The sequence below is a fragment of the Aquila chrysaetos genome, chromosome 6 (assembly GCF_900496995.4).
Source record: "Aquila chrysaetos chrysaetos chromosome 6, bAquChr1.4, whole genome shotgun sequence".
NCBI lineage: Eukaryota > Metazoa > Chordata > Aves > Accipitriformes > Accipitridae > Aquila > Aquila chrysaetos.
Genome location: NC_044009.1, coordinates 30,663,711 through 30,676,230, shown reverse-complemented (window position 1 = coordinate 30,676,230; position 12,520 = coordinate 30,663,711). Strand labels below are relative to the sequence as shown.

Sequence of the window (12,520 nt, the reverse complement as noted above, 5' to 3'; positions counted from 1 at the left end):
ATAACCAGCCACTCTAACCAGCTGTATAAAGTCTCCAACTTTCACATTTTAAAGATGTTTACTTTCAAGTATTTATGGTTAAAATACCTGTTTGAAGCTATGTTTCAATTTTAAATCAAGCTCATTCTGAACCATGAAGGACTATTGCAGTAATGAACACGATCTAAATTTATACATTAATACTTATGGCATATCAGATGTTCTCTAAAGGAACATGTACACTTCTCAGATTATCTGTTTCATGTTTAGTTGTACATAAACTTAAATTAGGTCCTGCCTTTCGTATTTGTTAAATTATGAAAATCAACAGACATGCCATAACATTGAAAGAAAATGGCAAAGAAATTGTTTGTTTCTCACATAAATTCCAGCTGTTCAGTCTCAGATTTTCTGATAGACACAGGTAAAGATGGATTTGGAAAAAAGCAACAGTGAGGTCCTGACCTCCTTCCACAAGTTGTAAAAATGAGGTGCTTTATGTTATAGAGGGTGCAGCCACTGCAGATCTGCTTATATGCTCCTTGGGTTTGTAGCTTTTGAATGTGCTTGTGAACTCACTTAGAGTTGTTGAGTTGAGGTCCTTCTCCACTAGACAAAGTGGACAGTCATCTTGCAAAGATGTCCCGGTTTGACACTGAGATGAAGTGTTGCCCATAGTGGTTTGTGCAGGTCTGAGAATTGAGTCACACTCTTGCATTGTGGATGAAATGGTAGGCAGTGATGAGGCTTAATATCATTGCCATGTGCTTTCTGAACTAACACCTGTGAGGTGACTAGGCAGGTCTCACCTCTCTGACCTATTTCTGGTTGTTCTGCACTGATTATTGTTGACATATTACTTATGGCTCATGACAGAGACATAAAGGAAATGGGTGTTCTTTAAAGAAATAAATAAAGTAGTGGGATTTGTTTGGGCTTATAAAGATTAATTCATGCTCTGGTACACCCTACAAATTCAGCAGAAGCTCAGCTCATGGAAGAGTTCTCTTCTGGGAATGCTTAAATCGGTTCCTCAAAAAGATCGAGTTGTACCAGCAAGAATTATTTTGCTGGTATAGCTCTGTCCCAGCAGTTTTCTGAGTGATATCATTACATTGTCTAAGAGTTTTGGGTTGTAGAATACTCTCCTTAACTAATACATGTTCTCTAGCAAAACTAATTGCAGAGCAATGCAAAGGTTGCAGGAGAAGCAGCTGTTTCTAAAACCTGCTTGATAAAGACAGTCTTGCTTTTGGTCATTTGGTGTCCGTTTTGTCCAAATAACTCTTTTGTAAAAACTGTAACACAAAATCAGGTGTAGAATAAGGTAGCTGGTAGACAAACTTCAGCAGCTTTTGCTGCAACAGTATCGCCAGCTGTAGGAACCAGCTGGAGGTTGCAAACAGGTTGGCAGGAGGTTGGCAGCTGGAAGTTCAGCCAGCTGAAAATAATCTGCTGGGGTGGCTGGGGTAAAGGCACCGGTTCTCTCCTGTCCCCTCTGGTCCAACAAGTGGTGATGATGGACTACCAACCACTGCACTATGAGCAGGCATGGCGGAGGCACAGGCACATCACTCCTTCTGACCGTGCCGTTGCAGGGGGAGCAGTCAGGTCAGAATCAATTTTGCTGTAGCTGTTCGCTCAGTGAATGCGAATCGGGAGCACTGACATTTATGAAGTTGTGGCCAGGGTCATAAAATTCGAATTCACAGTCACATCACTTTGCAGTAGGCCATGTGGGTGGATTGAAATGGACTTCACGTTTTCCATGATTAAAATATGCAGCAGGATTCTTAGCACATAATTGACTGAATTCGCTGATTTGGGGATGACTTTACAGTCAAAAGGAGTTGAGACCTCCTCCTGTACACATCTCAGCTATGATTTTGTCAATATGCGTAACTTCTGTTATAACATCTTTCATATATTTTAGCGCCAAAGCTTCTCACTCAGAATTTATCCAGGCATTGGACCAAAGTCTTCCAAGAGACAGACCAAAGCTGTGAAGTCGAATGCAGAAGGTGCCTGGTTCTGTGGCTGGGCTTCTGCAGGAGGTTGTGGGAGCACCAGCACTCGCTTCAGAGTTGAGGCTTTTATACTCTCTCTGTCCAGCTCTATTTTATAATTCTCAGAATAAGTTATAGTGCATCATGAATCACATCTGGATAGAGGTTTAATGAACAACTTCACTGGCCTGATTTTTTAATTAGAAAAATAGTGCCTTTGCAGCTGAAATCACCAGTAAAATTGAGACGTCAATGTTTCCCCATGCAGATCTGCAGGTTTAGTAAAGCACTGTCAAGATGGGTCTGCACTATCATCATATTTACCAAAGGCTGCCGGGATCACTGGCCTTTCTTAATAGCACCAATGTGTACTTCTTGCCACATGCATGGCTTTAATACTAGCCCATTTTTTATTTGGTTTTTCAGTCCTCCCCATGAGGAATGCAATATGTGCCCGTGTCTTGCGTGACACACAGACAGCTATGCAGCCTTCTCTTCCAGTCATGTTAAATTTTACTTAGAAGTAAAAACGCCCTTTTTTTTATTATTATTATTAAATTGAATGGGAAGCCTTTGCAAAAATTTTTCTTTTTATGCAATTAATATCTTTACAAATTTTGTCTCTTGTGTCATTTCTGTCTCCAGAGCTCTTTCTATCTAACCAAAGCACCAAATAAATAAATACATAAGTCAGCTGTGTTCTGGTTGAAACTTCCTCACTTGCAAGCAATTGGCCCCTGTCAGAGTAACTGGGAGATCCAGCTGTGGACACAGGTTGCTGCCCACACTGGTCAGTCTCTCCAGTGTGCAGTACTATTGCAAATCTGTATATTTAAACTGCAAACTTGTAAGAACAACAACAAAATAAGAGAGTCAAGGTGAATGTTTGACAAATCACGCAAGACAATCTAAAAGTTCTGAGTTGAGTCTGCAAATTAGTAATTGTTTAAGTGGGATGTCCCCATGGAGGATTTCATGGATTACTGCCCAGCTTTCCAGACAAGGTAGCTAAGCCTGCTCTGAAGAAATGCCTGTTATATTTAGCTGGCAAGTTAGATTATCTTCATCCTGTGGAAAGCAAAACATTTATTGCTTCTTACAGATTTACTATCTGTGCATAAAAGAGCTGTGTAAACCCTTTTGAGTCTAGAAAAAGGAGCTGGAGACCTAATTTTTGCAAAGACCCTTTGCTTACTCTATCTTAGAAAATCAGACAGTGGAGTAGTCTGATAAACTGTACAGAGTGAATAGCCTGGTGAAGATAGTTTAGAAATTAAGAATTCTCTTTTCTTTAAGTCAGTCTGTGTGGGGAGTGGCTGTCGTGGGCCTTGCAGTACCCATCCTTGGAGCACCGTATGCAGTAGGGAGGTGTTATGTGGGTGACTGATACCTGTAGAGTGTGCGTCAGGAGAAGTGACTGGGAGCAGGGTCAAGTTTTGGAGGTGAGAGACACTGGCTAATGTGCGACTGGACTGCATGATCCTCTCTCCAGGAATTAAGCAGGTGCTGTAATTTGTGATTTATTGTCTTTGATTCAACAAGAGGAGTGCTGCTTGGAGTTCCTTCAGGAAGTCTCCCGTAGCAGTAGCTGTTAACCATAGTGTATGGGGCAGTGGAGAAACCCAGAGGTCCTTCCTTACTGGTCAGGGCTCCCAGCTAGCTCTTGGCATCCAAATGTGATGTTTTCTCAGATGGGCAGGGCTGGAGCTAGCCCCAAAGACATGCTTTCGAAACTCACAGATGTTGTAAGTCATTTGTCTTAACTGCTCCTGATGTGCATTACGTGGGACAGGGCACAGGGGAAACGAGTGTGCCAGATACTGACCTGCACGTGGGTTGTCACGCCATAAAATATGCTGACCTCTCCTCCATGTTCCCAACACCTAGAAAAGGTCATGGCCAAGACTGAACCTTAGTCATCATAGTGGTGGTTATTGTTTAATTTACTGTAAATCAGCCACCAGGTCAGTGCCCACAGACGCCTTAGCGCTTTGCACTGAACAGTTACTGCATCCAGTTAAGGTGCCTGCTGGACCCAGCTGTTTAATAGGTACTGGTGAAACACTTGTCCAGGGCATGAGTGTTGCAAATGAAGTCTTGTGAGGTCTGAATAGTTGGAAACCTCCTACTTTGCCATATGTTGATTAGTTTACTTTAAAAGCTGATGCACAGTTCCTACCCCTCTTCATTTACATCCATGGATTGGAAGAGCAAGCACAGAGAAGGCTGTAAGAGAAAGCTGGTGGCCAGTGCCTAAGCCATATTATTGGTTTTCAGATCTCAGAATCAGTAATCTGGTATTGTGTTGGCAAGTAAGTGACCAGTATAGCTTCTGGAGAAGAGATGTTATGTGAGCTGACACCTATTTAGCAAATAACAGCTACTTTCAACAGTAAACAAAACCAGTTTCAAGGATTTAAGTTTGTTCCTAGAAAATAAACTGAAATATTGATGGCTGTGCTGATACCAGTGTGTCTAAATAAGGATGGATGTGGGGAGTGGTCACTGGTAAAGCTTCACCATCCATCGCTGGATGTCCAGCAGCGATAAGGGAGGAGGTAAGGAGTCCCACCACCTGCCTGCCTGTTGCCTCACAGCCCGTCCATCCCATCTCTGGGAAACTTGGACCTCCTCCATGTTGTCCAGCAGGATCTGCCCTGTGGTATGAGCAGTGTGAGGTTTCCCAGGCAAGCTCTGCCAGCCGTGTTACACCATAATATAATCAAATGTGTCACCTCTGCCTTTATAGAGATTTTGTGCTATGGCAGTACTTTTGTGTTTGAGACAATCTTGATTGCTTCTTTTTTTTTTAATCCTAAGAATATATTTATTTAATGAATGAGTCTGAATGTTTGGTACCTGATCATCCTGTTGCTTTCTGCCCGTTTTGTAGTTAATATTCTTTCCCTTTAGCATTTATTAGAACAGCTTCCCTTTCCACAGAAGCGCCATTACTTATAAATTATCATTTTGTTTGTAATATGCCATATATGAAATGGGCTGTAGATGATGGCCACATGGCTTGAGAATAGAGCCCTTAATTTTAATGTGTTTTATAAACAATTGGCAATAAATGGCCTGATCCTGTGTCCTCTGACTTTAGTGGGAGTTTTCCGGCAAGTGTATTTACGCAAGAACAGCCCGGCTGCCAGCTCAGCGTCAGTGGGCAGCACGCCTTTGCATTCAGCGCAGTTGCATGTCCCTGTGCCAAGAACGTATTTTGCCGATTCAAATTTGCTCAGTTTGTCAACGCCCAGCTCCCACTGAACTTCACGGGACGAGAATCATTCTTGGCACGGGGCCGTGGGCAGCCCGGGGAGTGCTGCCCGCTGCCGGCACCGGCTGCGGCAGGAGCTGTGCACCCACGAGAGGAGCAGCACCCAGCCTTGGCTCCCCGGTTTGTGAGGCTCCCGTCTCCTGTAGCATGTGTTTGCTGTTGTTTGACTAGTGGGAAGAGTCAGTGATAAAAAGAGATTTCCTAGGTTAGTTTTCAAGGCTTTTTTTTTTTTTTTTTTTTTTTTTGTGGCTGTCGGGATGATTAATGTGAATAGGAAAATACTGTTGACCCATTTAAATCATGTTAGACGACATCCATTGCTCATCTGCATAATGAAATACACACCAAACATTACAGCCTAAGTATAAGAGCCAGTGAACTACAAAAATAATATTTTACTCATTTAGATTATGAAGTAAAATATAGGACATTAGTACTAATCATAGTATTAAATTTTAAGCCATGCAAATTGTAATTGTCAGTGAAAAAGAACTATAAGTTGAAAAGGCTATTAGCATTTCAGTTTTAACAGTTAATTTGAGTAATCTTTTTTTTTTTTGCCAGTGTGCAGCTTAGAAAATTCTATATGCAGAACATTTAATACTAAGTACAGGAGTGTTTGTTTTATATCATTATTTAATTTCAGTCGTTAAAGAAATGTTAGAAATATTAATTTGCAGTATTAAAATGTATTAACATTTTATATTATTAAGAGTAAATTGTAATCTTTACTTGGATAAAATAAAGTCTAAAAGGCAAATTATTAGTAACCGAGAGATTAAATCATTTTAAGCATTTATTTAAGTACCAAAGCAAAACCTGAAGCCTCTAAAAATATGGATTTCGTCAAATAGAAACATCATTTTCAGCATTTTAAACTAAATACAAATTTTAAAGTACTGAATTTAGGCTGTCAGGTTTCTATGGTTACCTACCTTTCCAGCAGTTTGGTGAGATGTGTAAATAGGCCTATGAGTCACTTGTAATTATTTGTTTTTTGTTTGTTATAGTTGTAATTCTGTGTTCAGTTTGAATCTAATATAGCTCACACCACATGCTTTGGTTTATGTATATTTTAGTGCATATGATTGACAGTGATTGAGCATTTCTTATGGAGTGCTTGTTTTTTTTGTCATAAGTGATGTATGTTGGTACTTCTGAAAATGTAAACAACTTCTTCCTGTATCACTGTTTGATAAACAGGGACTTTTATGATATGAAAGAGGTCTTTGTAAATGTTAAGCAAGGAGATAAGTGAAAGGTATTTTTAAAAAAAATTAAACCAGCTCCTAAATGTTATACTGTCCTCTTCCAAATTCGATCCATAATCATATTATAATTCATTCAGTGACCCAAATGTCACATATTTATGAATAAGCTTCCAAGTTACACATTAATAGCACATACTAATGACTGACAGGTTTAAAAATAAATGTTTTAATAAGGATGCTACAAGTTATCTGCAGCAAGCTCCTGATTGGAACATCTTCCTTGTGCAGAGTGTCTTCCTGGAAAAAAAAAAAGAGCTTATTTCCACCATCACCACCACCACCACAGTAGTTTAGCAGAAACAGCTGTAAACTCTTATACCTCTCTGCTCATATATTTTGAAGTCCAGGTTTTAGGAAGTAATTCTCCAACCTTACGCTCTTCACTCTAGCAAAGGACACCTACGTGTTTTCTCAGTAACGACTCACTGTCCTAGTGTAACTTGTGTTTTCATGTGAAAACAGGACAATACAGGTAATTAACAACATCTAATACAAGGCAAGAAATACTGCTAGCTGTCATTTTTACCAAATGAGTAGTAATGTAATCTTATTTTATTAAGGTATTCATCCCAAAATTGCTAGCAGTGTACGCTTTTTTTTAAATTTTAAGATAAGACTGGCTTACGATTCAGAAATCATCTTGTATCCTTAGAGATTTGGCTGCAGGTGTATTGAAAATAATTATTACAGTGGTCTTGTATTTTGTGCAGGGAAAAGACTCGTGACTGCCCATTCTGTTCTTGTGTCTCAAGCTACGCAGAAAATCCTGATACAATGTTCAGGAGCACTCCTAAATTTTCTATGCAAAGATTACTCTTATTTCAGCAGCCTTGTTCACCCGCTGAAAGGGTTTCTGTGGAAACGTTTTTTGTGGGGATTCAAACATTTTTTCCATTTCAGTTGGAAATTTAAGAGGTTAAAGTAGGATTTATTTTTAACATTTAATACCATATCGGGCATGTATATAGGACATAAACATGCCAGTTGAAAAACAGTTGTTTCACAGAGCACCTGAAAAGATTTTATCCCAGTAGGATTCAATGAATGTTAAAGCTGTGGGTGGGTGCATATTAACAACAAGATTTGGTATTGTGCGTGTGTGTAAGGACTATTTGAATAGCTTATTATTTTAATCTGAAACAACTGCTATTTTTTAAACTGAGTAACTTGTTCCAACAGTTGTTACTTCCCTACAAAATCAGAATCATGAACACAATAACCAATCTTTCAAGCGAAAGTAATTTCTCTGATCTTTTAAAAAAACTAAAGATAGATAGAAAGTGATTGAAGCATGTATTTAAATATGCAAAGCTGAGCAGATATGTTTCTCGTTCTAATTTATTCACTTTATGATAAATTAATTTACTCAATATAGGAATGCAGTAACATAAGAGGAATGTTTCTCCTGCTAGTCACAGAAGTTGAAACTTGCCAGATGCTGTGATCTGGAGCCCAAATTCCCCTGATATTAACTGTGTGTGAAACTCTTAATATTGCTTTGTCCAGCTTTTGTACCTGACTAGTTTTGTTTTGCTCTGATACTGCTTTAGGCAACACTTTCTTTTTATTTTCTGCTTGTGTTATTCTATTGGAGAGAGAAAACGTAATAGAAATAACACTAGGACGGAAGGCTCTGTTGGAGAACTGCAATGCCCTGTTTCCGAAGTTAAGCCTGTACAGCCCAGTCCCATTTTCTGTAATAGACAATTAATTTCCTTTGGTATATGAATGAATATAATTCAGATATAGTTAGATTGTACTCTGTATTTTTTAAATCCTGTAATAAAATTGGAAAGTGCTGTTTAATGATACCAGAATTTTACTCAGTCAGTGAATTTATTTCTTATACTGGCTTGGTGTGACTCTGTGTGTGTATATATATATACACACCAGCTCAATTGGTCAAACGGGTTTTTAAGGATATAAAATTAATCTTTCCTTTTCTCCTTGTTTGTTAAAGTTGCACTGTCGGTTGCTGCTGATAAAAGGTGGCACCAAGCCAGCTTCCTGAAGGAGCTATGGGGAGGGTCATGGCTTGTCATGACCTGGGCACCGTTACTTGAATGTTGTTATTATTGAGATGAAGTACCCTTAGGCTGTCATCCTTCCTGTAAATAGAAGAGGTTCTGATTCTCTGTGGTTTCCCAGTTTACCAACTTGTAGAACAGCTATTTTGTTGGCCCTAAGTTTGACTGAATAATGAATTAGAAGAACGGCACTATTCCAGAAGGCACTGATTCATCATTTTAGTGGGCTGGTCTAGACTAAGTCATAATAAGTAAAGCCAAACAAGAATGTATTTTCATATAGTTTATAAATTTACACCCAATTAAAAAAACTCATTTGTATTGGCATACGGCAAACAAATTGCCCGGTTCCGCTCTCCGTGAAGTAAAGGCAGAATTGTAATTAGCAGGGAGCATAACTGGTCCTGAGGGCCAAACTTGACTTTTTTCAGTGCCGTGGAGGAGTCCCAATGGTGTTGGCAGAGGGGCTGACTCTGCTCCCTTGCAGTCGGTCGGCGTTTGGCCATTGCTCTGCTTTATTGCCTCTTAGGAGAGTAACAAGAAGAGCAATTCTGTTAATGCCTTTATTAACTAAACAACTTCTGTCGTTAATTTCCAGTTAATTTCAATAATTAAATAAAACAATGCCAATTAGAATATAATGTTTACAAGATACTGGCCTGTGTTTCCGTTTATCAGGGTACAGTCACAAGCATGCTGTTGTAAAGGTTTTCACCAATGTGTTGCTGTTGTAACTGAAGTCACATCTATCCTGATGAATATTTCATTTCCCCAATCATGCTATTAAAAACAGAGTGTTTTTACCCTTTCATTTCTGTTTTCTCTTTTCCAGTACCATCATGACAGCTGTGGCTGCGTCCTGTTTACAAATTGCTGCTAGTCACATTTTCAGTAGTCCTTGTGTGTTTTGCTTTCCCCTAATGTGGGCAATTAGGAGGAAATATTTCTCACGAGCATGGACTTGCTCTTCTCCTTGTAATGACATAGTCCTGCAATCCAGGAAACAGTGCTGCATGGTGTCCATGTCCACGATTTCCTGATGTGGGAAAAACGTGTGGAAAGCATCTGGAGAGGAGGAGACCCCCTTTACCAGCTTGTTTCCTGTAAGCGAAATTGGAAGACCTTGTCTGTGCAAATAGATTTCAAAATAGAGTCTGCCCTTTGACTGTCTCCATAATTACACAGCGCTCTCTGTATTTTATTTGGCTGCCAGAGCAGTTAACCCCTGGAAGTAAGGGGCTGATGATGGCGTGACCAGCACGGGTATGCAGACATGACCATGTGAATACACTCTTGTTTGGAGAAGCCTGTCGTTAAGACCTCGTTACAATATACTTTTACCAAATTTAAAAATTATTACATGTTGGGTTATGTTGATTAAGATATGTTATATCCTTATTGTACAGAAGAAGTGGGGTATTAGTTGCAAAAAAGGAAAAAAAAAAGAAACAGAAAAAAGTTCTTTCGTGGCTTTGATGTAATCAACATCTGTCAACAGAATGAATTTGCTTTTGTTTAATTTCAAGGGCTCTTGTCCTTCTACTTTGTCCAATCAGTTTCAACTTCTGCCTCAGGCATTTCCCTATGTTGTTCTCCCCCCCCCCCCCCCTTTTTTTTTTTTTTTTTTTTTTTTTTTAGCAAATGCACAGGTTATTGCTTGTGAAATGTGAGCTGCTCTTCTGCTACACAGGTTACACAGAGTTGGAGAGAACCTTTAATCTTTCCCATCCTATTTTTGAAGCTTGGATGTACCTTTGCAACACAGGGATTACAAAGTCAGTGTTTTATTAGACAGTTAGTATTACAATTACACGTAAAGATCTTTCAGACCACAACCATTATTCCAGATTGAAAAATGGGAACATTTCATCATTAACAGTAAAAAGCTATGTATTCTTACCTAATTGCATTGGTTGGATTCCACATATTATTACCCACAGTGATTTTTAATACCTCACTTTAAACTTTCTTCCTCTGAAGTTTCAGCAAAATGAATATTTGCACAAGAAGCAAAATTATAACATAATATTAAAATGACCTGACAAGCCAAATTAAAGATCTGTAGTGTTTTACCCTCAAATGCATGTATACTAAGAAAATCTCCAGTCATTCTTTTTTCAGTTTAAAAAAAAAGATTAAATCACATATTTTGAAAAGAGTTATCAGAACAATGCTTTTAATGTTGTTAATTGCTTGTATATATTAAATAAGATTTACTTTATCGGGAGCAAGTTGATTTTATTTCCTAAAGGGGTTGGATGTTAATTCTTGTAATCCTAAATAATTTTGGTACTGTGCTTCTGTTGATACCGTGACTAAATTATTTTAAAATATGTTAATTTTATTTCTTGGCTCTTTTTAAGATGTACCTTTGTATGTATTGTAGCTTAGAACTGTCATGAAGTTTATCCTTTGGTAACATTTTTGCTAATTGCTTGGAAGTTTGAAGTCTTTCATAAATAAATACCAAAAAAATGGTTGCTAACAATCGCATTTGATGAATCATGTAGACGAGCAGTTTTTTGCATGGCTACCCCACACCTCATTCATTGAAAACATAGCTGATAAATTGCTATAACTGTTAAACAAGAAGCATTAGAAAATGGCTTATGTGAGAGTTCATTTCCAACATCTCCCTTTAAAAATACTTCTTGACCAGAGGAGAATCACATTTAAATGACTAAAATCAACTTAATTAAGGGTCATTAATAGAGATACACATAAAAAAACTCTACTCTGTGAGTGAAATGGGAGCATTTCATTATATAGTGTAGCATGCATGAACAGATAACAATTAAAATAGACCTAGAGTAAAAGGCTAATAAATATAGGGCACATTGTGCTGCAAAATCAGTCACTTAAAATGCTCCCACCCATCATCATACTTGAATTCTGTATTCAGCCCCTTCAGCTGACTCATTTAAAAGAAAAAGAAAATGTAATTTCCACACAAGATAAATTCATGTGGTAATTCATAAAAGCTCACAGTGCATATTTATATTATTACTACAAATTAAGGTCTGGAAGGTATGCTGAGGAATCCAGCGGCTCCGGCAGGACATGCATGCATACAGATTGCACAGTGTGATTCACTGTCGAGTCAGAGGAGCAGTTGTCTGTAATTTTCTGTGCTCAGTACCTCGCATCTGCTGATGTGATTCAGTAATGCTGGTAATAATTCTCCTTATTGCAGCTGATAGTAAATATTCTGTTACTCGTGGCAGGTGACGTAGCCTTGCTGTTGAGGGAGAGAAGAAATGCATAAAGGGTCAACTTTGCATCCTGGTTGTGCTGGTGTGTCTCCAGGCTACCTGGCTTCAAACTCAGGGCTCTCTCCGGTGGCTGCAGTTTCCACTGGAAGCTGCATAAATCCCGCATTTATGAACTATCTTACAGCAATTAATATACATAGAAAGCTTAACAAAAAGGATGTGCACGAGCACTAGTGTTGCAGAAGTAAATAAGGCACTGAGAAAAGCTTTGATAGGTGTAAGGCATGGGGAGGAGGGAATATTTGAGCCAGACTTGGAGAATACAGCCAGTTGTTCCTGTCTCTGGTGATTGATGATGTTGCTATATCGAATTAGCTGTGAATATGGGAGGTTAAAAAATAAAAGGAGCTGTGGAGGCATTAGGAAGGCCTTCTTAAGGAAGGAAGTGTGTGGATGGAGTCCAGATTTTCATTATAAAACAGTAACTTCATTATAGTTTAATGCCATTTTATTTCATTTTATTTTTACTTTGTAGGAGAATGTTTTCTGTTACAATTTTTTATATTTCAAATAAAGGTTTAGTTGTCCTGTGTTTATAATCTTGTGATGTATTTTAGGAGTCATATTATACTATGGTGATATTTATTTGGTTGTCGCATTTCACCTGTTCAAGTAGTAGATATTTTTGTATGTGTCTGGTTTATAATGAATAGTTAGTAGAATAACAACAGACTACAGTACCTTATTA

The 12,520-nt window shown here is 38.5% G+C and overlaps 1 protein-coding gene across 4 annotated transcripts in view; it reads left to right on the top strand.

Moving 5' to 3' along the window:
• METAP1D (methionyl aminopeptidase type 1D, mitochondrial) overlaps positions 1-12,520 on the top strand; it is a 47,984-nt gene that overhangs the window by 11,088 nt on the left and 24,376 nt on the right. Inside the window, exon 3 of one of the 4 annotated variants that reach the window (XM_030017024.2) lies at positions 9,393-9,663. The exons of 1 other annotated variant lie outside the window; for it this stretch is intronic. In XM_030017024.2, the coding sequence (XP_029872884.1) occupies positions 9,600-9,663 (64 nt within the window). In that variant the 5' untranslated portion in view covers positions 9,393-9,599. Of the gene's footprint in view, positions 1-4,267; positions 4,378-9,392; positions 9,664-12,520 lie in introns of those variants that run through there. 2 more of the 4 variants (XM_030017027.2, XM_030017026.2) reach the window with 2 other exon arrangements.